The following is a 27,703-nucleotide window of genomic DNA, read 5'->3' as shown; positions in this document are numbered from 1 at the left end:
CTTTTAGTTATATCGAAAAGGGGAAACAGTTTACAAGTCATACACTACAAGCTAACATATCATTCTAACAGAATATCTAGACAGAAATATACAATAGCGTCACAATCCTATACTATAACAAAGAGAGAGAGAGAGAGTATGGCCAATACAAACAGAGAACAAGTTGGTTACAGAGAATAACTTACACACACTGGGAACGATCGCTGCGCAGCTTCTGGTACCAGCTCCAAGTTAGTCAAGATGAAAATCGTTTGTGGAGAGTTCGCAAGCTGCCCAGGCTGGCTGATCTTATATACACTGCGTACAGTACACTACAAAGGGACCTATAATCTCATTGTTCATTGGACACAGGAATGTCTCCTCGCATCATAACAAAAGGTCATAGGTTAGTTTGAACAGGTGGGCTGTGACTATATCAAACTGCTCAGGTGGGAGGGAATCTGAAGATTCCCGCCGCATGGGTAATGAATCGCAAATATAGTAAATGTCCAGAAAATACTAATGGCCATAACTATACGCAGGAGCGATTAATCTTTACCTAACCAGCACCGGATTGTTTCTAATAAAATGTTCTTTAGTTAGGTACCAGACACAGCTACTCAAACCCTGTCTGACCCTTCGTACCATGCAAAGAGGAATTCCTCTGTCCAGCGACCATTTACATTAAACAAACTTACAGTCATTATTAAGGGGAACATTATCTATAAAACATACTATTTGGTTTTATTACTTAACGATTGAGTCGCCCGCTAGACGCACACGAACTCTACCGTAAATGCACATACCACGCGCTCGAGCGCATGGCCGAGGAGGCGCCATCACGCAGCTGCGAGTATCCGTACACACGGGAGAGAATGTGCACGTGCAGCAGGCACGCGCATGGGGTGGATATATGGCAACGTGTAGCATGATATTTTTCCGACTTTGACAGTCCACCCTTTGGCAGTCATCAATAACTGCCACTTCCTAAAACAGTTCAAAAAAGAAAAATATATGTCATAATGTAAATACCATTTTATGATTGGGTAAAGGGAGGAGAGGAGCAGGTGGGAAAAAGGTATGACCTAGTGAGATAGTAGAAGCATGTGTGTATGAATCCATGTTTGAGGGGTCATGTATCATCGTGCCGTACGTGTTTTAAATCAAGCTTCGAGGTATTGCGAAGTATACATTTGAATTCCTTCTTATCCCGTATCAAGGGTCTGTGGATGGGCTGTCAAACTTTACCGAGCTCTTTTCGGCTTTTAGTTGTAACAAAATGGGGGAGCACATTTTAGTTGATGATACATGAATGGGGGGATATGTGAGTGCTGATATCTGTGCCTATATTCCCTATTGACTATGTGTGTCATTACCTGAAGGTTGTAGAAATTAAGATAAGAAGCAATTATGGTAAATGCAGTCATAAACTATGTGAGTTTAATATACATTTGCCGATTAAGGTCTTGTCTTGTGTCTTGTCTCGATGTACATGTTGACTGTAGTCTCCTGATGCTTTTGCTATAAATGACGGCAAAAGTTTTTCCATTGTCCAGAAAGTTAGTCACTAAAATATTTGGGCTATCGTAAAATTTAAAGTCACTAGGGAAAATGGGGCTTGTAGCATAGTTCATCAATGGTCTGTATAAAAGAGGTTGTCAAATTCTTCTTCCAAGCGGATGTCTTTGTACCTTGGAGGAAAACAAAGGAGAAACGGGTGAAAGAAACGGACCGTGGAATCACATTGTCATCACAACATTGTCTCTATCGTTGGATCATACATCAAATTAGTTGTTGTTAGTACAGTGTCCTCGCTCCTCAGACTCATCACCCGGGTACTACCTTTACACCTCGTTAAAACCCGAACGCATCTAAATATCAGGCCAACCAATATGACGACTCCCAGAATACACAAAAGAAATTTCCCTACATCCATAATAATACTTTGGGCCCATTCTCCTAAGCCCGAGAACCAATTTCGTAGGTTCAACCATGACACCCAACTGGTCAGCTCATTACCCACAGCAGCGAGTGTGAGATTGTGTTTCCTTCGAAACTCCCACTTTAATTGTAAAATGTCATCCATCTTTTGGTCTGTGACCTCGGCTGGGTCCTCCGTGCTGTTTGTAATGTATGTGCAGCACTTTATTCCATATTGAGTTGCTAGGGTAACACAATACCCGCCTGTCACAGCTGTGAGGTAATTGAGAATCATCCTATGCTGAACCAGTTCTGTTTTGTAGGCTTGTAACTCTTTCCCAGTGTACCTGAATGTGTTGTCATACATTTCGGTGATATTGTCTAATAAATTTGCAAACGCAGATATATATTTGTAATTTATCACTCCTCTGGCGGTACGAGTGATATCTAACGCGAGTAGGAATTGAATCCCGGTGGATTCATGGATCAGATCAGAGGCTGAATGCTCTGTCCTCACTATCAGGTGCCGTTTAACGACGTGCTCGTAATGATTTTGTTTTGGGTTACAGTCATTACTTCAGGCAGTACTTTTCCAATATAGCACAATCCCTCTGAGTTTGGGGCAAGCCACTTATATGCCTTCCTCCCGCATATGAAATATGCATCATCGGGGAGAACATATGGGACGGAGTGTGACATTATCATGTTACAAATTTTCCATGTGAAATCTCCTAACCCTAATTCTCCCATCTGTTTAGTACACGTATCAGTTTGTACGATCTGTGCACAGTATCCTGGTGATACTTCTCCAACTCGCATGGTCCTACTTCCTAAGGTGTACCTATACCGGAAAAATTTCCTATGGTCGGCTATCTGGCATATAAGTTCTGTGTCTATGGGCATTCTGTCGGGTCTGTATGAAAAGGTCATGGTTTGATTACTCCATGACACTTCCCAATTTCCCGGCTTTCGGGGATTAGAAATGTTAAAGCATACTAAGGACCTATCCACATGATATTGGTGGAGCTTCAAACTAGGAGGACTAGAGATATTAAACCTCTTGTCCACCGGCCTCCCACCACTTAACTCAGGTACCTCTCCTACAGTTAAAGGGAATGGTACTAGTCCTGATTTGCTATGACCTTGAGGTACTTGAGAGCATACCCAACAGTCTGTCTGTTTTAACACTTTACCCACTAAGGAGTGATAGTCACTCAATGGATGCCGGTCCATGTGGATATTAAAACTGGACTGACATTTGTTGATGCACCCATCCTCAACTATATTGTCACAATGCCTACAGATGCAGTTCTCTTTAGCTAACAATCCTTCACAATGTCTACAAATAACATGGCTGCTAGATCGTTTTCTGGTACTCGCCTTTGCTTGGTGATTGTGTTGCTATTGGAAATTTACGCCTCCGTCTCAGTCATCAGAAACCCATTCCGGATCCTTTCTCGACCTCACTGGTACTCTCACCGAAACAGACTGCTCTGGTCAACATCATGGTCAACAGGAAAATCCGGATCACAGTCTCTTGGGGCGAGTCCATCTTACAGGAGGAGAAAGAGAAATTTGTAATGGGGGCACAAAAAAATACTTTGAGGGGAAAGAAAAAATGTTATGATGCTTTTGTCCTCTAGTCTTGTTGTTCTTCTTGCTCTGCTGTCATCTCAAAGGTGCTGTCTCTCAGTCTTCCAAACGAACATTCTGGTGATACAATATTCCTTCCAAATCTGCGATCTTTCTGTAAGGAGCAAAAATCTTGCATTACCATTTGTCCAACTGATGTGTGACATACCATCTTTAAAGCATGAGAACATGAGAAAGAAGAGGGGGAAAAAACAAACGAGAGAACAATTCATCACATTTTGCATTAACCAACAAAAAAAAAAACATTGTCAGATCTTCCGTTCACCATCAGGCTGTCACACCAACACATCCACCGGTATCTTTGCGCAGTCCTCTCCCCACCAGTATTCCCACACTCCACCCTTTTGTGCCTGGCCAGGACACACCGATGTCTGTAGGTCACACTGGGGTTAGGTAGACTTCTGCAAAGACCAAGTAGCTATGTGATGTTTGAGTTCTGCCGATGAACGTCAGAGATGGGGAAAAAGAAACATTTACAAATAAATTTTACAACGTTTACCCGGCCGTTCCTGTGTCTACAAGGAACTGACCTCCCAATATCATTAACTGTAACCTCAGGTTTACTATCAGTCCTAATGATCACCTTTCCCGACTGCATATTACAGGTGCGGCCCAAACTCCTTCCTATGTGATCCCTGATTACAATTTTGTGTGTCATGACTCTGCTCATGTCTTTGTCTAGGGGGTTTATATACCTTCTGTGGTTCTTTAAACCTACAATCTCGTGCATAATGACCTTCCTTCTGGCAATTATAACACCTTATCACCTTTGACTTACCCACAGGGATCTGAGGCCTCTTACCTCTCTGTGCTTCCCTGTGCTTGCTGATGTTTTGCTCATGCTCAACAGCGGACTTTCTTAATGCAGCCACCGAGATATTTCTCCAGTTTGGGTTGGTGGTCTGTACCCTTGTTCTCAACACTTCCTTTAAACCATTCATTAATACCTTAACCGCTATCTCTCTATGCGGTGCATTTGTTTTGATGTCCGTGATCCCAGTGTCTCTAGCCATTACTTGCAGTGCTCGATTGAAGTAATCAGAAGTACTTTCCCCTTCTCCTTGTCTTATGGAGAGGATTTTGTCCCACTTGACAATGGCTGGGAAATATACTCCTAACTGCCGGTTGATCTGCTTAATACATTCCTGATTGTGTTCCTCCGTACGAGGTACCTCTGTGTCTAATTTACAATCAGCAATAAATTTTGCAGGGTCAACACTGGAGGGCAAACCTGCCCTCAGCACTGTCCGCCAATCTTTGTTGGTGGGTTCTGTGGAGTTTCCTAGTTCTTTAATAAACCTTTGACATGCAACTAGATTTTTCCTAGGATCAGGAAATTCAGACATAATTGTCCTTAATTCTGTCCGGGATCAGGGACGGCGCATTGCACTGTCCCTGACGGGAATGGTTCCCTGAGCGTCAGTCTTCCCATTGGGGACTGTGATCACCCTGACAGGATTAAACTCAATTACATCATCTTGTGTTGGTTCTACAATATGAGGTACATTTGTTTGTGCGTGATATATAACACCGTACGTACCTGTGGACACGACCTCACCTGACCCTCCGTTAGGGGGTTTGATTATTGCCTTTACCGAATTGGTCGCGTCAACCTGGATGTCTTGTGTGATGGCTGCTGGAAAAGGTGCCGACATCGTGCTGGGCTCACTTTCTTGCTGGTGATCCTGAGGGAAGTTTAACATGGAGTGCAACTTGCACGGGTTAACAGTTGTACATTTAACAGTTTTACTTTTATAATTGTTACATTTGTTACACTTATCCTTATCATCTATAGTACAGTTGCTAAGTGCATTTTTATCATACACCAGTGTGCCATTCTCTGTAACCACCTTCTCTCCCGTTGCCATATTTTTCTTACCACAGTGAGAGTCAGCTGTGTAAGCTAATCCTCCTTGTATTTCACCTTCCCGTTGCCATAACTGTAAATAATCATAATGTTTGATCCGTCTCTTTGCAGATTTAATGAGACATATCCTTCTCCTTAGATTCTGTAACACTTCGGGACTAAAACTGCCTACCCGTGGGAACTTTTCCCCATCATGCACAGTCATTCTTTCCCATTCATCGCACAAAACCTCTGTGTGTGAACCGTATTTCTCACACATTACATACCTTGCCGACCCGATTGGTCGGTTTACTAAGTCAACCCGAACCGAGGTTGATCGCCCCCTACCTGAACAACTGGCCCCCATCTTTGCAGGTGTTGCTTTCACTAACTCTGACCTTCAAATCAGGGTCTTCAGCGAACCCTTACAAAAACCAAGATGTCCGGGGTAGGACGGCGGCGGAAGTTTACCGAGTACCTCCACTCACTCCTCGCCCACGTTGGCCAGTACTGCAATCACTGACTCAGAGCTGCTGTACCCAACCTAGGGCCCCTATGAACCTTTATTTACTGGGGCGTGTTGGACCTACCAGTCCCCAGCAAGTATCGGTTGTTAGAGAATTCCCGAGTGACCAGCGAACCTCCCGTAAAATAAAAAAAATTACACAAATCACGTTAGAATGTACAAATAGCGTTTATGACCCCTCTACGTACGCAAATGGTACTGGGTCAAGTTACTAACTAATGCACACAATTACGTGCGGTACAATCGTTCTGCACATAAGCAACTAATCTTATGTGCGGAGCGACCAGTGGAATCGAAAATTGTGGCTGCGAATTCCTTCAGCCAGAGCTTAATGGCCTATATGGGTACCGCACCAACCCTTCCTGGTGTTGTGCTCCTTTACTCTTTATCTATAGCGGACTTCTTAGTCTGCTGTACCTAGACCTCCTGGTCTGTCTGGACCTCCTGGTCTGTGCTACAGTAGACCTCCTGGTCTGCTATACTCTAATGCTCTTTTTTTTAAATGTTTAACAAGGGATGCCTCCCAAGCCACCGTGCCGTCACTTACACGTATGTACCTCACGAGAACTCGATGATTTCCTGTGGTTCAACCCCAAAAATTAGAAACTTATATATATGTATACACACTCTTTCACCTCATATACTCTTTACTTTCGTTTCTGCGCAGAAATCCCTTTCATTCAGTATCGCAGGCTAATCCCGAGGAGTTGCAACTAGAGAAGGATCTATTAGCTTAAAATTTTGGACACTGAGATTGGTTTGCGCTGTTATCGCGTTGCCTCCTTATCGCCTAACTAAAACAATACTATCGTGTTATTTGTATTATGTGGGCGTACCCGGACGCTCCGTTGCGTAATATACGCTCCGTGCGTCGGCCCTTGCGTCGCGTACGCTAGTCCCGCCCTTTGTTAGAGACACGTGTACGCAAGCCAGGTATATCCACAGAAATACAATTAACACGTTTATATCAATGTAGATGATCTTTAACTGTAATCATCTACCGAACACCACACCGAATTTCCTTGTATCTTCGGCAAGCCGTGCGCGTGTTTTACAAATTACTCCTTAACGTATTAATATTACTTTTAACTACCAATAGCAACACATCTTTCTCAGCACGTTATCAATTGTGAAATGGCAAACAGGAAAGTGATATGTGAAAATACACAAATGAAAAGAAATACAGGTGTGTGCGTGCGTGCGCAAAACAGAAATAAACAGTTTTAAAAGACAATAGCGTATTGTTCTTACCTCCGGTTCCGGATTCCACCAGCACTCCTTCAACGTAGCGAAACAGACGCTTATCTAGCCAGCACTACTGTATCCCGATACGAAGGGATACTGCCTTCCCGCCCTTGCTGACAGATAAAGTCTGTGTTCGCTAGTGCGGATATGTGGAGGACGGACGAGCCGCCAATTGATAAAGCTAACTATCTTATAACATTCACTATAAATGGGTAAGAGACTCAGTACGCAATTGGCGTGTGGGGTACCGTAAGGGTACGCACTTAGCGTAGCATACGCTCGGCCGTGATCGAGACGCACATGCGACATGCTCGCTCACAGCTTAATGCGTGGTGTCGAGCACGCTATAGGCGGCCGACTACCGTAATGCTACGCTACCAGCGTAGCGGACGCTCGAGTCCACGAGGAGAACACGAGCGGCGCAGACGCTCACGGGATGACAATCAGTAAACCTTGAATGTAACACACAGAAAGGATACTCTTATACTGTAAACCTTGTACTGAAATACTGTAGCGATGTAACGCTGCTTAACCTTGTTAATGCTAAAGCTGCTTGAGCGTTTGAGACGCTCCTATTACCCTCTGCAATATAATAAACACACGATACCTTGCTAAGGTTCCAACACCTTTACTAACAAGCTTTTAGTTATATTGAAAAGGGGAAACAGTTTACAAGTCATACACTACAAGCTAACATATCATTCTAACAGAATATCTAGACAGAAAATAAGAATTTACTTACCGATAATTCTATTTCTCGTAGTCCGTAGTGGATGCTGGGAACTCCGTAAGGACCATGGGGAATAGCGGCTCCGCAGGAGACTGGGCACAAAAGTAAAGCTTTAGTACTACCTGGTGTGCACTGGCTCCTCCCCCCATGACCCTCCTCCAAGCCTCAGTTAGGATACTGTGCCCGGACGAGCGTACACAATAAGGAAGGATTTTGAATCCCGGGTAAGACTCATACCAGCCACACCAATCACACCGTGTAACCTGTGATCTGAACCCAGTTAACAGCATGATAACAGAGGAGCCTCTGGAAAGATGGCTCACAACAATAATAACCCGATTTTTGTAACAATAACTATGTACAAGTATTGCAGACAATCCGCACTTGGGATGGGCGCCCAGCATCCACTACGGACTACGAGAAATAGAATTATCGGTAAGTAAATTCTTATTTTCTCTGACGTCCTAGTGGATGCTGGGAACTCTGTAAGGACCATGGGGATTATACCAAAGCTCCCAAACGGGCGGGAGAGTGCGGATGACTCTGCAGCACCGAATGAGAGAAATCCAGGTCCTCCTCAGCCAGGGTATCAAATTTGTAGAATTTAGCAAACGTGTTTGCCCCTGACCAAGTAGCTGCTCGGCAAAGTTGTAACGCCGAGACCCCTCGGGCAGCCGCCCAAGATGAGCCCACCTTCCTTGTGTAATGGGCTTTTACAGATTTTGGCTGTGGCAGGCCTGCCACAGAATGTGCAAGCTGAATTGTACTACAAATCCAACGAGCAATAGTCTGCTTAGAAGCAGGAGCACCCAGCTTGTTGGGTGCATACAGGATAAACAGCGAGTCAGATTTCCTGACTCCAGCCGTCCTGGAAACATATATTTTCAAGGCCCTGACTACGTCCAACAACTTGGAGTCCTCCAAGTCACTAGTAGCCGCAGGTACCACAATAGGTTGGTTCAGATGAAACACTGAAACCACCTTAGGGAGAAAATGAGGACGAGTCCTCAATTCCGCCCTGTCTGAATGGAGGATCAGATAAGGGCTTTTACAGGATAAAGCCCGCCAATTCTGACACGCGCCTGGCCGAGGCCAGGGCCAACAACATGACCACTTTCCATGTGAGATATTTTAACTCCACAGATTCAAGTGGTTCAAACCAATGTGACTTTAGGAACCCCAAAACTACATTGAGATCCCAAGGTGCCACTGGAGGCACAAAAGGAGGCTGTATATGCAGTACCTCTTTTACAAACGTCTGAACTTCAGGTAGTGAAGCTAGTTCTTTCTGGAAGAAAATTGACAGGGCCGAAATTTGAACCTTAATGGACCCCAATTTTAGGCCCATAGACACTCCTGTTTACAGGAAATGCAGGAATCGACCTAGTTGAAATTCCTCCATCGGGGCCTTACTGGCCTCGTACCACGCAACATATTTTCGCCAAATGCGGTGATAATGCTTTGCGGTTACATCCTTCCTGGCTTGATCAGGGTAGGGATGACTTCATCCGGAATGCCTTTTTCCTTCAGGATCCGGCATTCAACCGCCCTGCCGTCAAACGCAGCCGCGGTAAGTCTTGGAATAGACAGGGTCCTTGCTGGAGCAGGTCCCTTCTTTAGAGGTAGAGGCCACGGGTCCTCCGTGAGCATCTCTTGAAGTTCCGGGTACCAAGTCCTTCTTGGCCAATCCGGAGCCACGAGTATAGTTCTTACTCCCCTCCGTCTTATAATTCTCAGTACTTTTGGTATGAGAGGAAGAGGAGGGAACACATACACTGACTGGTACACCCACGGTGTTACCAGAGCGTCCACAGCTATTGCCTGAGGGTCCCTTGACCTGGCGCAATACCTGTCCAATTTTTTGTTTAGGCGGGACGCCATCATGTCCACCTTTTGGTTTTTCCCAATGGTTTACAATCATGTGGAAGACTTCTGGGTGAAGTCCCCACTCTCCCGGGTGGAGGTCGTGCCTGCTGAGGAAGTCTGCTTCCCAGTTGTCCACTCCCGGAATGAACACTGCTGACAATGCTATCACATGATTTTCCGCCCAGCGAAAAATCCTTGCAGCTTCTGCCATTGCCCTCCTGCTTCTTGTGCCGCCCTGTCTGTTTACGTGGGCGACTGCCGTGATGTTGTCCGACTGGATCAGCACCGGCTGACCTTGAAGCAGAGGTCTTGCTTGGCTTAGGGCATTGTAAATGGCCCTTAGCTCCAAAATATTTATGTGAAGTGATGTCTCCAGGCTTGACCACAAGCCCTGGAAGTTTCTTCCCTGTGTGACTGCTCCCCAGCCTCGCAGGCTGGCATCCGTGGTCACCAGGACCCAGTCCTGAATGCCGAATCTGCGGCCCTCTAGAAGATGAGCACTCTGCAACCACCACAGGAGAGACACCCTCGTCTTTGGTGACAGGGTTATCCGCTGATGCATCTGAAGATGCGATCCGGACCATTTGTCCAGCAGGTCCCACTGGAAAGTTCTTGCGTGGAATCTGCCGAATGGAATTGCTTCGTAGGAAGCCACCATTTTTCCCAGGACCCTTGTGCACTGATGCACTGACACTTGGCCTGGTTTTAGGAGGTTTCTGACTAGTTCGGTTAACTCCCTGGCTTTCTCCTCCGGGAGAAAACACCTTTTTCTGGACTGTGTCCAGGATCATCCCTAGGAATAGAAGGCGTGTCGTCGGGAGCAGCTGCGATTTTGGAATATTGAGAATCCAACCGTGCTGCCGCAGCACTATCTGAGATAGTGCTACCCCGACTTCCAACTGTTCCCTGGATCTTGCCCTTATCAGGAGATCGTCCAAGTAGGGGATAACTAAAACTCCCTTCTTTCGAAGGAGTATCATCATTTCGGCCATTACCTTGGTAAAGACCCGGGGTGCCGTGGACAATCCAAACGGCAGCGTCTGAAACTGATAGTGACAGTTCTGTACCACAAACCTGAGGTACCCTTTGAGAAGGGTAAATTGGGACATGTAGGTAAGCATCTTTGATGTCCAGAGAGACCATATAGTCCCCTTCTTCCAGGTTTGCAATCACTGCTCTGAGTGACTCCATCTTGAATTTGAACCTTTGTATGTAAGTGTTCAAGGATTTTAGATTTAAAATTGGTCTCACCGAGCCGTCCGGCTTCGGTACCACAAATAGTGTGGAATAGTACCCCTTTCCCTGTTGCAGGGGGGGTACCTTGATTATCACCTGCTGGGAATACAGCCTGTGAATGGCTTGCAATACTGCCTCCCTGTCTGAGGGAGACGTCGGTAAAGCAGACTTTATGAAACGGCGAGGGGGAGACGTCTCGAATTTCTTGAGACGGGCCCCCACCGTGCCTGAGTCCGCTTGTAAAGCCCCAGCGTCATGCTGAGGACTTTGCCGAGGCGGGAGAGGGCTTTTGTTCCTGGGAACTGGCTGTTTGCTGCAGCCTTTTTCCTCTCCCTCTGCCACGGGGCAGAAATGAGGCGCCTTTTGCCCGCTTGCCCTTATGGGGCTGAAAGGACTGCGCCTGATAATACGGCGTCTTAGGTTGAGAAGCTGCCTGGGGTAAAAATGTGGATTTTCCAGCAGTTGCCGTGGCTACCAGGTCTGATAGACCTACCCCAAATAACTCCTCCCCCTTATAAGGCAATACTTCCATGTGCCTTTTAGAATCCGCATCACCTGACCACTGCCGCGTCCATAAACCTCTTCTTGCAGAAATGGACAGCGCGCTAACTCTTGATGCCAGTCGGCAAATATCCCTCTGTGCATCACGCATATATAAAAATGCATCTTTCAAATGCTCTATAGTCAGTAATATACTGTCCCTATCTAGGGTATCAATATTTTCAGTCAGGGAATCCGACCACGCCACGCCCGCACTGCACATCCAGGCTGAGGCGATTGCTGGTCGCAGTATAACACCCGTGTGAGTGTATATACTTTTTAGGATATTCTCCTGCTTTCTATCGGCAGGTTCCTTTAGGGCGGCCGTATCAGGAGAGGGTAGTGCTACCTGTTTAGACAAGTGTGTGAGCGCTTTTTCCACCCTAGGGGGTGTTTCCCAACGTGCCCTATCCTCTGGCGGGAAAGGGTACGATGCCAATAACCTTTTAGGAATTATCAGTTTTTTATCGGGGGAAACCCACGCCTCATCACACACTTCATTTAATTCCTCGGATACAGGAAAAACTACAGGCAGTTTTTTCTCACCAAACATAATACCCTTTTTAGTGGTACTTGTATTATCAGAGATATGCAATACATTTTTCATTGCTTCAATCATGTAACGTGTGGCCCTAGTGGAAGTCACGTTTGTCTCCTCATCATCGACACTGGAGTCCGTATCCGTGTCTGTGTCTGCCATTTGAGGTAACGGGCGTTTTAAAGCCCCTGATGGCGTTTGAGACCCCTGGACAGGCACAAGCTGAGTAGCCGGCTGTCTCATGTCGTCAACTGTCTGTCGTAAAGAGCTGACACTGTCACGCAATTCCTTCCATAAGCTCATCCACTCAGGTGTCGACTCCCTAGGGGGTGACAACTCTATAATAGGCAATTGCTCCGCCTCCATCTCATTTTCCTCCTCAAACATGTCGACACAATCGTACCGACATACCGCACACACACAGGGAATGCTCTGATAGAGGACAGGACCCCACTAGCCCTTTGGGGAGACAGAGGGAGAGTATGCCAGCACACACCAGAGCGCTATATTTAGACAGGAATACCACTATAAAATGTGCTTTTCCCTTTATAGCTGCTGTTAGTATCAAAACTGCGCCAAATTAGTGCCCTCCTCTCTTTTTTACCCTTTTCTGTAGTGCAGGACTGCAGGGGAGAGTCAGGGAGACGTCCTTCCAGCGGAGCTGTGATGGAAAATGGCGCCCGTGTGCTGAGGAGATAGGCTCCGCCCCCTTCTCGGCGGCCTTTTCTCCCGCTTTTTGGTGAGTTCTGGCAGGGGTTAAAATACATCCATATAGCCCTGGGGGTTATATGTGGTGTATTTATGCCAGCCAAGGTGTTTACATTGCTGCTCAGGGCGCCCCCCCTAGCGCCCTGCACCCTCAGTGACCGAAGTGTGAAGTGTGCCTGAGTAACAATGGCGCACAGCTGCAGTGCTGTGCGCTACCTTGTTGAAGACTGATGTCTTCTGCCGCCGATTTTTCCGGACCTCTTCTTGCTTCTGGCTCTGTAAGGGGGCCGGCGGCGCGGCTGTGGGATCGAGCTCCGAGGCTGGGCCTGTGTTCGGTCCCTCTGGAGCTAATGGTGTCCAGTAGCCTAAGAAGCCCAAGCTGGCTGCAAGCAGGCAGGTTCGCTTCTTCTTCCCTTAGTCCCTCGATGCAGTGAGCCTGTTGCCAGCAGGTCTCACTGAAAATAAAAGACCTAAAACTAAACTTTCACTAAGAAGCTCAGGAGAGCCCCTAGTGTGCACCCTTCTCGGCCGGGCACAAAAATCTAACTGAGGCTTGGAGGAGGGTCATGGGGGGAGGAGCCAGTGCACACCAGGTAGTCCTAAAGCTTTACTTTTGTGCCCAGTCTCCTGCGGAGCCGCTATTCCCCATGGTCCTTACGGAGTTCCCAGCATCCACTAGGACGTCGGAGAAATATACAATAGCGTCACAATCCTATACTATAACAAAGAGAGAGAGAGTATGGCCAATACAAACAGAGAACAAGTTGGTTACAGAGAATAACTTACACACACTGGGAACGATCGCTGCGCAGCTTCTGGTACCAGCTCCAAGCTAGTCAAGATGAAAACCGTTTGTGGAGAGTTCGCCCAGGCTGGCTGATCTTATATACACTGCGTACAGTACACTACAAAGGGACCTATAATCTCATTGTTCATTGGACACAGGAATGTCTCCTCGCATCATAACAAAAGGTCATAGGTTAGTTTGAACAGGTGGGCTGTGACTATATCAAACTGCTCAGGTGGGAGGGAATCTGAAGATTCCCGCCGCATGGGTAATGAATCGCAAATATAGTAAATGTCCAGAAAATACTAATGGCCATAACTATACGCAGGAGCGATTAATCTTTACCTAACCAGCACCGGATTGTTTCTAATAAAATGTTCTTTAGTTAGGTACCAGACACAGCTGCTCAAACCCTGTCTGACCCTTCGTACCATGCAAAGAGGAATTCCTCTGTCCAGCGACCATTTACATTAAACAAACTTAGTGTCATTATTAAGGGGAACATTATCTATAAAACATACTATTTGGTTTTATTATTTAACGATTGAGTCGCCCGCTAGACGCACACGAACTCTACCGTAAATGCACATACCACGCGCTCGAGCGCATGGCCGAGGAGGCGCCATCACGCAGCTGCGAGTATCCGTACGCACGGGAGAGAATGTGCACGTGCAGCAGGCACGCGCATGGGGTGGATATATGGCAATGTGTAGCATGATATTTTTCCGACTTTGACATACGCTATTTGCGTACAGAGTCCCGTAAGTTGTACGGACTTAACGTACACACGCCGCGCTGGGGGTACAAAGTACGCACAGCGCGCGCTCACACTCTTGATAAACTTTAAACCTTATTAGTAATACGATGCAGTGATGTTATACCTTAAACCTTACGCAGCGCTGACGGTATAAAGTACCCGCAGTGCGTACACACCTTATCAATACACTCTTAAACCTTATACAGTTAAATACGCTTTAAACCCTAGCAGGGAAAATGAAGACACAACACCGATATGTAGTTGGGTTCTAAGGCCACAGTGGATTATTTGAAAAGGGGATAACAATACAAATTATACACTACAAGGCTAACAAGATAAATCTACAACAGAATAATGGATACAGTCAATGTGCATACGTGAGAATGTTCGCTTGCGCAACCTGGACCAGTCCTCCGCTCATCAGGTAGATAGCGTTCAGATTCTTCTGACCGGCCAGGCAGCAACAGGCTTTTTATACACTACTTCCATAAACAATACAATGGTTACTGTGATCTCATTGTCCATTGGACACAGAGATGCATCTTTACATTACAGGAGAGGTCATAGGTTGATTTGAAAAGGTGGGCGATGTCTTTTCCAACTGATCTTGTGGGTGGTCACCTCTGGATTCCCGCCGCATACATAATATACAGTAAATACAGTTTATATCTATATTCTTAACTATACGCACATAACTATACGCAGGAACATGCAATCTTTCTCTAAAAAAAAAAAGAACCCCAGCACGGATCACACAAATCCGGCCGAGATTCATTTAGAAAAAGTCGGCAGTGTTTTGCTAATCACTGCCGTAAAAAAAAAAAAAAAAACACGAATGACATCGACATCGGAAAACCCGAAAATGCAGAATACGGCAGCTTAGTAAATTAGTCGTAATAAATTCAAAAAGTTGCAGTTTTACACTTTCGATGTCATTCGTGATTATTCTCCCACCAAATCGGGAGAATTACGAATGTTAGTAAATATACCCCAGGGTGTAGCAAAGGGGGAGAGCCGCTATTGTACACTATCTGGGTCCTCTACAGGACAGAAATTATTAGTGTTACTGTGATAAAATTAGCGGTCAGCCTCACTGGGGCTGTGCAGCTAGGGGTGTGCTGGGGTCTCTCTCTCCGTGTCTCCTCTCACAGTAAAGGCAGGCTTGAAAAGTATTACGGTCTGTGTGTGTATGTTGTTGTGCTTACTGTGAAACATGGGTAAACACAAGCTGTGCAGTGTATGTCACACTAGATTATCACCATTATCATCTGATTCTATTTCTTGTGAACAATGCATCCAATCTTCACAAGTGAAGGGGCTGGGGGAGAGGGAGAGGGTACAGAGCCCTCCTGGCCAGGGTCTCTCAAACTATGATGTCTGATATGTCACCCCAGCTCACTGCTAATGTACAGAAAACTCTGTTACTACAACAGGCTGTTGCAGACTTAGCTGCCAGGGCAGATGTTACACAGCGGCCCCCCCTCCACCCCCCCCCCCCTCCCTTCCCATGCAGGACCACAGAAGCGTGGTTTCCCTGCTCTGCTCTCTGATTCAGATGAGGAAATACAGGAGGATGAGGAAGACTTGGATCCCGTTAGTGGGGATTCCGATTCTGCTTAGGGTATTGAACCCCTCATTCTGGCTATACGGGACGTGTTAAAGCTTCCTCTAGAGGACGCTGCACAAAACAAGCCTAATGTGACTTTCCTTGATTCTGCAGAGTTAGATGACCTATTCAAGTTAGCCTGGAAAAATCCAGACAAAATTTTCAAGTGTCAAAAATGTTTTTGCGCACTTTCCCATTTGCTCCTGAAGGTAGGAAATTCTGTGAGGAACCCCCCGGGGGTTCATGTATCAGTCTCTCGACTGTCCAAAAAGGCGGTGCTGCCTGCCCTGGGCTCCTTTACTATAAAGGATCCTGGAGACAGAAAAATAGAAGCTACACACAAATCTATTTACATGGTAGCAGGTGTATCGCAAAGGCCGGTTATAGCGGATTGCTGGATGACCCTTGGCATTCATTCATGGGCCGCTCAAATTCAAGAGGGCCTCTCCTGGGCTATGCCTCTGGTCACTACGGTGACCCTCCTAAGGCACGTTCAGGACGCTACACGCGTCCTGTGTGATTCGCTCAAGGAGATGGGGAATATTAATGCTCTGACTTCTGCAATGGCAGTGTCGGCGCGCAGGGCCTTGAGGTTGCGTCAGTGGATAGCGGAAGCAGAATACAAGCGAAGTGTGGAATCCCTCCCCTTTTCTGGTGAATGACTCTTTACGGTTGAGTTGGATATGTGGATTTCCAAGGTCACTGCTGGGAAATCCACATTTCTCCCCTCTGGGGCCCCGCCAGTGAGACGTTCCTCCTTTTGGTCTAACAGATTTTGATCTAGGGCTAGAGGTGCCTCCAATGCGGCTAGAGGCACCAGAGGTAAGACGAGAAAGCCTGCAACCGCTGGTTCTCAGGAACAGTCCACCAGTTCAGCTTCCACTAAGGCTTCAGCATGACTGTGCCCACCCACCCCAAGGGGATCTCGAGGTGGGAGCTCGACTGCGTCACTTCAGCCGCATCTGGGAGGTTTCCTGCCAGGATACCTGGGTGAAGGATCTAATTTCTCAGGGCTACAAGCTTGAGTTTGACGGTGCTCCTCCCCAACGATTTTTCAAATCAAGCTTACCAGCTTTGGAGAAAAGGCAGGTTACGTTGCGAAAGGCCATACAAAAGTTGGTCCAGTCCCACGTCATTGTTCCAGTACCTATACCACAACGAGGCAAAGGTTACTACTCCAACCTGTTTGTGGTACCAAAGCCGGACGGTTCGGTAAGACCCATTTGAATCTGAAGTTCTTGAATCCTTACCTGAATGTGTTCAAGTTCAAAATGGAATCCTTGCGAGCAGGATTGGAAGAACAGGAATTCATGGTTTCCTTGGATATCAAGGATGCCTACGTTCATATTCCGATTTGGCCACCTCACCAGCCGTACCTGAGGTTTGCACTGCTGGACGCTCACTACCAGTTCCAGACACTGCCCTTCGGCCTGTCCACAGCTCCGAGGGTATTCACAAAGGTGATGGCGAAGATGATATTCCAGCTCCGGGTCCAGGGGGTCAGTGTTGTCCCTTACCTAGACGATCTTCCGATAAAAGCGAGATCCAGGGAGCTTTTGTTGCTCCATATCGACCACACTATCCACCTTCTGTCACACCATGGGTGGATCCTCAACTTACAGAAGTCCCACCTGGAGCCAACTCACAGCAGCTCCTGTTCCTGGGGATTTTGCTGGATACTGTGGCCCAGAAGGTGTTCCTACCAGAGGACAAGGCGAGAACACTTTAGGTGCTCCGACCTACTCGAGTGTCCATCCATCTTTGCATAAGATTGTTTGGAAAGATGGTCGCCTCATACGAGGCGATCCAATATGGAAGGTTCCATGCCAGAACATTTCATTTGGCTCTCCTGAGCAAGTGGTCCGGATCACATCTACAGATGCACTGGATGATTCGGCTGTCACCTCAGGCCAGGATTTCCCTCCTGTGGTGGCTGCAGTCCTCCAATCTACTGAAGGGCCAGAGTTTCGGGATTCAGGATTGGACCCTCCTCACGACAGATGCGAGTCTACGAGGATGGGGAGCTGTCACCCAAGGGTGCAGTTCCAGGGCAGGTGATCAGCCCACGAAACCCTCCTTCCGATCAACATTCTGGAACTTTGGGCGATCTACAATGCTCTGTTTCAGGCCTCTCCTCTCCTCTGCTCAAGGGTCACGAGATCCAAGTACAGTCTGACAATGCCACAGCAGTGGCGTACATCAGTCGGCAAGGGGGGACAAAAAGCAGAGCCTGCATGCGAGAGGTATCAAGGATATTCCTCTGGGCAGTAAGAAATGCAAGAGCAATGTCCGCAATCTTCATTCCGGGAGTAAACTGGGTAGCGGACTTCCTGAGTCATCACGATCTACACTCGGGGGAGTGGGATCTCCACCAGCAGGAGTTCCAGCAGATCATCTACTGGTGGGACTGCCCACAGATAGACATTATGGCTTCTCGTCTCAACAAGAAACTTCACTGGTATTGCTCACGAACCAGGGACCCTCAGGCGAGGGCAGTGGATGCACTGACATTGCCTTGGCCTTATCGGCTGGTCTAGCTGTTTCCTCTGATTCTGTTGCTCCCAAGGGTGCTCAGGCGAATCAGGAATCAAGGAGTCCAGGCAATTCTGATTGCCCCTCGGAGGGCGTGGTACGCAGATCTTCTGGACATGTCCGCCGAAGACCTTTGGCCTCTACCACTAAAAAGAGAGCTTCTTCTACAGGGACCGATTGTCTACCCGGACTTACGGCAACTTAGTTTGACGGCATGGAGGTTGAGCGGAACATCCTAGCTCATAAAGGGCCTTTTCAAAAAGGTTATTGCTACCATGGTTCAGGCCAGGAAGCCTGTGACGTCAAAACACTATCATCATATCTTGGAGAGATGTCTCTTGGTACGAGGACCGCACGTATCCATCTGCAGAGTTTCACTTGGGACGTTTCTTACGTTTCCTGCAGGCTGGTGTGGATAAGGGCTTACGTCTGGGTTCCTTTAAGGTCCAGATTTCAGCTCTCTCCGTTTTCTTCCCGAAGAAATTGGCAATGTTGCCAGAAGTTCATACCTTCTTGCATGGAGTACTCCACATATAGCCTCCTTTTGTGCCGCCCTCGGCACCCTGGGATTTCAATGTAGTGTTGGAATTTCTATAGTCCCCCTGGTTTGTACCTCTGATGACGGTAGAAGACAAGTACCTCACGTGGAAGACTGTGATATTGCTGGCCTTGGCTTCTGCTCGGCGTATCTCAGAATTGGGGGCCTTGTCGTGTAAAAGTCCATATTTGGTCTTTTACAAGGGCAGAGCGGAGCTCCGGACTAGAGAACAGTTCCTGCCGAAGGTTGTCTCCGCATTTCACCTGAATCAACTTATTGTGGTTCCGTCAAGTTCTGGATCTTCTGCTCCTCCGGAAGCGTTAGATGCTGTGCGAGCCTTGAAGATCTATATCAGTCGGACGGCTCGGATCAAAAAGACGGATTCCTTGTTCGTGCTATATGATGCGCAGATAAAGGGAGGTCCTGCTTCGAAGCAGTCTATTGTTCGTTGGCTTAGGCTTACTATCCAGCAGGCCTATGTGTCGGCAGCCTTGCCTATTCCTAAATCTCTGAAATCCCACTCTACAAGATCAGTGGGGTCTTCATGGGCGGCTGCCGGTGGAGTCTCGGCCTTGCAACTATGCTGAGCTGCTACCTGGTCAGGGAAGAACACTTTTGTGGAGTTCTACAAGTTTTGATACCCAGTTTGGGCAGGCGGTGCTGCAGCAGTCTCTGCACATTCCCGCCCATTCTGGTAGCTTTGGGATGTCCCCATCGTACTAAGTCTCCCCAATATTCCTTATGGATGCTAGAGAAAATGGGATTTGAATTACCTTCTGGCAAGTCCTTTTCTTGTAGTCCACAAGGGATATTAAGCGCTGCCTCAGTGCGTTGACTTTTATGCAGGTTCTCTTTTATGTGGTTACCTGTTCAGCTATTGCTGTTGTTGTTACCAGCCATTGTTGTATGTTAGTGGTGTGCTGGTGTATAAATCTCACCACTCATAGGGGGTCATTCTGAGTTGATCGCTCACTGGCTAGTTTTAGCAGCCGTGCAAACGCTATACCGCCGCCCACTGGGGAGTGTATTTTAGCTTAGCAAAAGTGCGAACGCATGTGCAGCCGAGCTCTGCAAAAAGTTTGTGCAGTTTCTGAGTAGCTCTAAACTTACTCAGCGCTTGCGATCACTTCAGCCTATTCGTGTCCGGATTTGACGTCATACACCCGCCCAGCCACGCCTGCGTTTTTTCAGACACGCCTGCGTTTTTGCAAACTCTCCCTGAAAACAGTCAGTTGACACCCAGAAACGCCCTCTTCCTGTCAATCTTCTTGCGGCCGTCAGGGCGACTAAAACTTTACCAGAACCTGTGCACAACCACTATGGGCTTTTGTACTCGTACGTCGCGCGTGCACATTGCGGGGCATACACATGTGCAGAAATGCTATTTTTTAGCCTGATCGCTGCGAACAACAGCAGCTAGCGATCAACTCTGAAAGACCCCCATTGTTATAATGTTCCTTCTCTCATATATGCCCTTTCTCCTACGGGCACTGTTTTACCTATAACTGCCTGTGGGAGGAGGCATAGAGGGGAGGAGCCAGCACACCCAGTGAAGAAATTTAAAGTGCACCAGCTCCTTTGGACCCCGTCTATACCCCAACGTACTAAGTCACCCCAGTATCCCTTATGGACTACGAGAAATGGATTTACTGGTGTGTAATTAAAATCCAGTTTCTTCTGTAACGGTGCCGGAGTTTCAGTTATATTTACACTGGCAAAGTCTCCCTAGGAGTTTAAAAACATCACAGCAAGTGCTAGTTTTAACCACCGCTGCCAATATACACAGGCGGCTATATCGGGTCCCCCCCCCTGGAGGGTCTCTTAGGCCTCCCCTGAGTTATTGCCGCACCATGGACTGGGGGAACACCCTAGCGTGGCCCCCGGTTTATACTCTCCACTGTCGCCACCTTCAGGCAATTGTTAGGGGTGTGCGGCGTGCTGCGATTGTGACCGCTAAAGCGCAGTGCCCCGCTGTACTAGAACCTCTCAGGACGGTGGTCCGGCAGTGGGGAAGCAGCTCTGACACCTTACAGAGGCCGGTGACCGTCCCTCATGTAACTCCCACGGTGCAGGTATGCTGTTACCCAAACAGCATACCAAAAATAACAAAGTTTTAAAAGAAACTGAAGAAAACTCTCTGAAGCTCCAGAGTGTGCATCCTTTCCTGAGGGCCCTTTTTTCTAAACTGCCTGCGGGAGGGGGCATAGAGGGGAGGAGCCAGCACACCCAGCTGGAGAAATTTAAAGTGCTGCTTTGGACCCCATACACATAACTGCTAGTAGAACCCATTCACCACTTTTGTGACGTTCTTGTATTTCCTTGAGTAATCTAGCCATCTGGCATGCTGAATTTTTACTCCCCCCTTCTCCCCATATTAGTATCACAATCTCAATTTTTATTCATCTTAAATATTTACTTGTATGTTTAACTTCTTTTCAGATTTTCATTTGGGACCCAAACACAGGAAAGCAGATTGGCAAAACATTAATAGGACACTCTAAGTGGATTACATGGCTGTGCTGGGAACCTCTTCACTTGTAAGCCAGACTTAATTTTTTTTCCTTATAGAAAAGAGTTGTGTTACAGCAATGGCTGGAGAGCTATAACCTGTGACCTTAGGTTGCCATAGTGATGTAATTAGTAATTTTTTTTCAGTTTGAGTTTGACTAAAATGGTCTGCAATTAACTGCAATTTTCTCATATCTGTGAGTAAGTGCTCATATATGCCACATTTTCGGTAGCTCTGGAGTCACTAATTTTTGTTTCGCAGCCCCATAGTGGCGGGAAAAGGACAGCGTGGGGGCATTTCTGTGCAGCAGAGACTCACCCCTTATTGAATTGACCCCCAAATATATTAATTGGTATATTACTAACCTGGAGAAATCCATACAACTGGAAAACAATTTTTCACTGATTTCCATCATTCTGTGTGAGCCGTAGGTCTGAATCATCATGTGCATTTATAAAGTATTCTTTTTCTTTTTTCTGTTTGACGGTTCAGTGCTAAACCTGGAAGAATGTAACAGAAGTTATTCTTATTTCCTCTGAAAATCCTCATATGAAAAAAGCCACAGTTTCCATATTTATTCCCAGAGTTGATCTAGAGATAATCACTCTGCCACTGTCTGTAATCCCGCTCCAAGGTGGCTTGCGAGAAAGTTGAAATTAAATGCAAAATACAGAGTAATTGTAAATGGAGATGATTGGACATCAGCTGTCTAGTAAGTTGTAATGACAGTAACTCAATGGGGGTGATTCAGCTCTGTTGCAGGAATTTATCTTTTGGACTAAGGGGGTAATTCAGATCTGATCGCAGCAGCAAATTTGTTAGCAGTTGGGCAAAACCATGTGCACTGCAGGTGTGGCAGATATAACATTTGCAGAGAGAGTTAGATTTGGGGGGGTTATTTTGTTTCTGTGCAGGGTAAATACTGGCTGCTTTATTTTTACACTGCAATTTAGATTTCAGTTTGAACACACCACACCCAAATCTAACTCTCTCTGCACATGTTATATCTGCCTCCCCTGCAGTGCACATGGTTTTGCCCAACTGCTAACAAATTTGCTGCTACGATCAAGTCTGAATTACCCCCCAAGTGCAAATGTATTGAATTACCCCCAATGACTGCAGTTTGCTTTTATATTTCTCCCAGTTGTTAGAGAGTATCTGCTAAACCACATAGGTCCCAGGTCTATGGCATTTATGGTTTTAATACTGTGAGGTTTATAGAATTAATAAGGCCCTAACACGGAGCTCTCTTTTAGCAAAAGCTCTTGTTTAGCATTATGCTCCTAATGTATGTCATAGCTATAAAACTCTAATAGTATATACTGTTATCATTCTGTTTTGCTGCTTATTTATGTAAATCTGTGACATGACTGTTTAACTTTCTGAGTATTGCCACGTAATTTCCTTTCTTGGTTCCCTCTTTCTAGAAACCCAGAGTGTAGATACCTTGCCAGTGCCTCCAAAGACTGCAGCATTCGTATCTGGGATACTGTCATGAGCCAGTGTCAGAAGATTCTTACCAGCCATACACAGTCAGTGACTGCTGTTAAGTGGGGTGGAGATGGCTTACTGTATTCCTCTTCTCAGGATAGAACCATTAAAGTATGGAGAGTCACTGATGTAAGTTTACAAGAGTATTTGGGACATTACAATTTGTGTTGTCCTTTTGACCTCTTACAGATGTGTCCTCAAACATCTAGCCTCAATACGCCGTGCAGCGCAAGATGCCTGGCGTGAGTGAACCACCAGTTCCCGTGCAACTCTGCTAACCTTGAGCGTTTTTTTTTTACAAAAATGCGTCTTATTCACAACGTGACTAGGACGCACAAAGAGACTGTTGATTAATTTGATATGACATTTGATATTGTGTGTGTCTGAATCTGTATACAGAACAGAACTTGCATTGGAAAAAAGCTGCGGCTGCTACATTGTAGCATTTTGTGTACAGATTCAGAGGCTCAGTTGCATACATATACAAGTGCCATATATCAAATTAATTAGCAGTCTCCTTGTGTGTCCTAGTCCCATTGCATTACAAATAAGACACATTTTTTGCAAAAAAGACGCCCGACGCTAGAAGATTCTTGCAAGACCTGGCTTGTCAATTGGGGCTGTTTTCATGACTGCAGCAAAGATGTATGCGGACACATCTGTAACTGATGATTTTTTTCCCCCTGCAAAACCATTTAGCAATTGTCGTTTAAAAAATTGTGTGTCTCAGGACACTTGTAGGAGTGCCCTGGGTTGGTGGTCAAGGACCGACTCAAATTTTTTATGGTCAATGTAATAGACAAAACTAGTGTTGGTGGCTGCCAGTCATACAATAATGTGGACAAATAGTAGTAAATTCTGACCCTCACCACATAACTGAACCTAAGAGTGACATATAAACACAATTTACTTTCTTTTTTCCCCCTGACTTTCTCAATAAGAAACTTGTGGTCTGTGGGTGCAAAAAATAATCTGATGCTCAAGGGCGCAAAAGAGGGTGGCACCACCCCGTGTCCATAGGCCCCTATTGTAAAATCACCTCCCATACCCCATTGGTAATAGACCCCACAAATCCTATTAATAGTACACACACCATTAGTAGTAAGAGAATACCTAATATATAAGCCAACCCTCCCTGTTTTACCCCTTCCAACAGAGAGAGAGATAACAAAAAACCAACTGCGCTCAGTACATAGCCTTGAAGTAACCAAATTCTTCCATATACAATCCAGGAAATTCTCTCCACGGTATAGATTGTGTACCTGTAAATATACCCTCACACCAAAAGGTCACCAAAAAAGAAAATGGCCAAAGGCCACAATTAGATGCCAAATATGCTTTTTATTAAAAGATACATATACAGTTAAAATCTCAGTACAGTTTAGGAAATCAGTCAGTCTCAACAGTTGGGAAAAACACCTTCACCTTTACAGGTGTGAGCTCAAAAGATGTGATGGGGGGCTGAACAGAAGACCGTGACTGATTTGAGGGTCAGATCAGACCAAAATACATCCACATGAACAGAGAGCACTCACCAGGCTTCAAAGTAATGATGAAAGTGAATTTAGTACTTCATATTGCGACACAAAGGCAGTTGTCGACGTTTCGGGCCCAGCATGGCCCTTCCTCAAGACCAGATGGCCAAGTGAAGAAGCTGCCTTTGTGTCGCAATATGAAGTAATAAATTCACTTTCATCATTACTTTGAAGCCTGGTGAGTGCTCTCTGTTCATTTGGAGATATATATATATATTACCTTCTGCACACCCACTGATAGCAGATCCCTTATCCCCATTTCTCTGACGTCCTAGTGGATGCTGGGTACTCCGTAAGGACCATGGGGAATAGACGGGCTCCGCAGGAGACTGGGCACTCTTAAAAGAAAGATTAGGTACTATATCTGGTGTGCACTGGCTCCTCCCTCTATGCCCCTCCTCCAGACCTCAGTTAGAATCTGTGCCCGGCCAGAGCTGGATGCACTTAGTGGGCTCTCCCGAGCTTACTAGAAAAGAAAGTATTTGTTAGGTTTTTTATTTTCAGTGAGATCTGCTGGCAACAGACTCACTGCTACGTGGGACTTAGGGGAGAGAAGCAAACCTACCTGCTTGCAGCTAGCTTGTGCTTCTAAGGCTACTGGACACCATTAGCTCCAGAGGGATCGAACACAGGGCCCGACCTCGATCGTCCGGAGCCGCGCCGCCGTACCCCTTGCAGAGCCAGAAGACGGAAGATCCAGGAGAAAATCGGCGGCTGAAGACTCCGGTCTTCAATAAGGTAGCGCACAGCACTGCAGCTGTGCGCCATTGCTCCCACAGCACACCACACGCTCCGGTCACTGGTGGGTGCAGGGTGCTGGGGGGGGGCGCCCTGGGCTGCAATTTGTATACCTTACCTCGCAAAATGCACATAATACAGTTCTAAACTGTATATGTGCCTAATCCCCCGCCATAAATATTATTAAAAAAGCGGGAGAAGCCCGCCGCTGAAGGGGCGGGGCTATCTTCCTCAGCACAGCCAGCGCCATTTTCTCTTCACAGCTCCGCTGGAAGGACGCTCCCGAGGCTCTCCCCTGCAGTATTCACTACGGAAAGGGTAAAAAAGAGAGGGGGGACACATAAATTTAGGCGCAAAAGGTGATATAAGCAGCTATTGGGGGGAAATTCACTTTGTATTAGTGTAAATCCCTCTGTTATATAGCGCTCTGGTGTGTGCTGGCATACTCTCTCTCTGTCTCCCCAAAGGACTTTGTGGGGTCCTGTCCTCAGTCAGAGCATTCCCTGTGTGTGTGTGCGGTGTGTCGGTACGGCTGTGTCGACATGTTTGATGAGGACGCTTACATGGAGGCGGAGCAGGAGCCGATAAGTGTGATGTCGCCCCCTGCGGGGCCGACACCAGAGTGGATGGATATGTGGAAGGTATTAACCGACAGTGTCAACTCCTTGCATAAAAGGTTCGATGACGTAACAGCTTTGGGACAGCCGGCATCTCAGCCCGCGCCTGCCCAAGCGTCTCAGAGGCCATCAGGGGCTCAAAAACGCCCGCTACCTCAGATGGCAGACACAGATGTCGACACGGAGTCTGACTCCAGTGTCGACGAGGATGAGACAAATGTACAATCCACAAGGGCCATCTGATGCATGATTACGGCAATGAAAAATGTGTTGCACATTTCTGACATTAACCCGGTTACCACAAAAAAGGGTATTATGTTTGGGGAGAAAAAGCAACCAGTGACTTTTACCCCATCTGATGAGTTAAATGAATTGTGTGAAGAAGCGTGGTGTTCCCCAGATAAGAAATTAGTGATTTCTAAGCGGTTACTAATGGCGTACCCTTTTCCGCCAACGGATAGGTTACGCTGGGAGACATCCCCTAGGGTGGACAAGGCGCTCACACGCTTATCAAAAAAGGTGGTACTGCCGTCTCAGGATACGGCCGCCTTAAAGGAGCCTGCAGATAGAAAGCAGGAGGCTATCCTGAAGTCTGTGTATACACACTCAGGTACTATACTGAGACCTGCTATTGCTTCAGCATGGATGGGTAGTGCTGCAGCAGCATGGTCTGATTCCCTGTCAGATAACATTGATTCCCTTGACAGGGATACTATTTTGCTAACCATAGAGCATATTAAAGACGTAGTCTTATATATGAGGGATGCACAGAGGGACATTTGCCGGCTGGCATCTAGAATTAATGCAATGTCCATTTCTGCCAGGAGAGTATTATGGACTCGGCAGTGGACAGGTGATGCTGATTCTAAAAGGCACATGGAAGTTTTGCCTTATAAGGGTGAGGAATTGTTTGGGGACGGTCTCTCGGACCTCGTGTCCACAGCAACAGCTGGGAAGTCGACTTTTTTACCTCAGGTTCCCTCACAGCCTAAGAAAGCACCGTATTATCAAGTACAGTCCTTTCGGCCCCAGAAAGGCAAGCGGGTCAGAGGCGCGTCCTTTCTGCCCAGAGGCAGGGGTAGAGGGAAAAAGCTGCACCAGACAGCCAGTTCCCAGGAACAAAAATCCTCCCCTGCTTCCACTAAGTCCACCGCATGACGCTGGGGCTCCACAGGTGGAGCCAGGTGCGGTGGGGGCCCGTCTCCGGAACTTCAGCGACCAGTGGGTTCGCTCACAGGTGGATCTCTGGGTTCTACAAGTGGTATCTCAGGGATACAAGCTGGAGTTCGAGACGTCTCCCCCTCGCCGTTACCTCAAATCAGCCTTGCCAGCTACTCCCAAGGAAAGGGAGGTAGTACTGGCGGCAATTCACAAGCTGTACCTCCAGCAGGTGATAATCAAAGTTCCCCTCCTTCAACAGGGACGGGGTTACTATTCCACAATGTTTGTGGTACCGAAACCAGACGGTTCGGTGAGACCCATTCTAAATTTGAAATCCTTGAACACTTATATAAGGAAGCTCAAGTTCAAAATGGAATCGCTCAGGGCGGTTATTGCAAGCCTGGAAGAGGGGGATTTTATGGTATCACTGGACATCAAGGATGCTTACCTACATGTCCCCATTTACCCACCTCACCAGGAGTACCTCCGATTTGTGGTACAGGACTGCCATTACCAATTCCAGACGTTGCCGTTTGGTCTGTCCACGGCACCGAGGGTATTTACCAAGGTAATGGCCGAAATTATGATACTCCTTCGAATGAAGGGAGTTATAATTATCCCGTACTTGGACGATCTCCTTATAAA

General features: G+C 46.8%; 1 protein-coding gene across 3 annotated transcripts in view; it reads left to right on the top strand.

Moving 5' to 3' along the window:
- Nucleotides 1–27,703, top strand: part of NLE1 (notchless homolog 1) — a 151,647-nt gene that overhangs the window by 52,053 nt on the left and 71,891 nt on the right. For all 3 annotated transcript variants that reach the window (XM_063954010.1, XM_063954008.1, XM_063954009.1), the window contains 2 exons: nucleotides 21,447–21,544; nucleotides 22,944–23,136. In XM_063954010.1, the coding sequence (XP_063810080.1) occupies nucleotides 21,447–21,544; nucleotides 22,944–23,136 (291 nt within the window). The remainder of the gene's footprint in view (nucleotides 1–21,446; nucleotides 21,545–22,943; nucleotides 23,137–27,703) is intronic.

The sequence above is a fragment of the Pseudophryne corroboree genome, chromosome 2 (genome assembly GCF_028390025.1).
Source record: "Pseudophryne corroboree isolate aPseCor3 chromosome 2, aPseCor3.hap2, whole genome shotgun sequence".
In the NCBI taxonomy this organism is placed as follows: domain Eukaryota; kingdom Metazoa; phylum Chordata; class Amphibia; order Anura; family Myobatrachidae; genus Pseudophryne; species Pseudophryne corroboree.
This window is presented reverse-complemented; position numbering and strand designations above follow the sequence as displayed.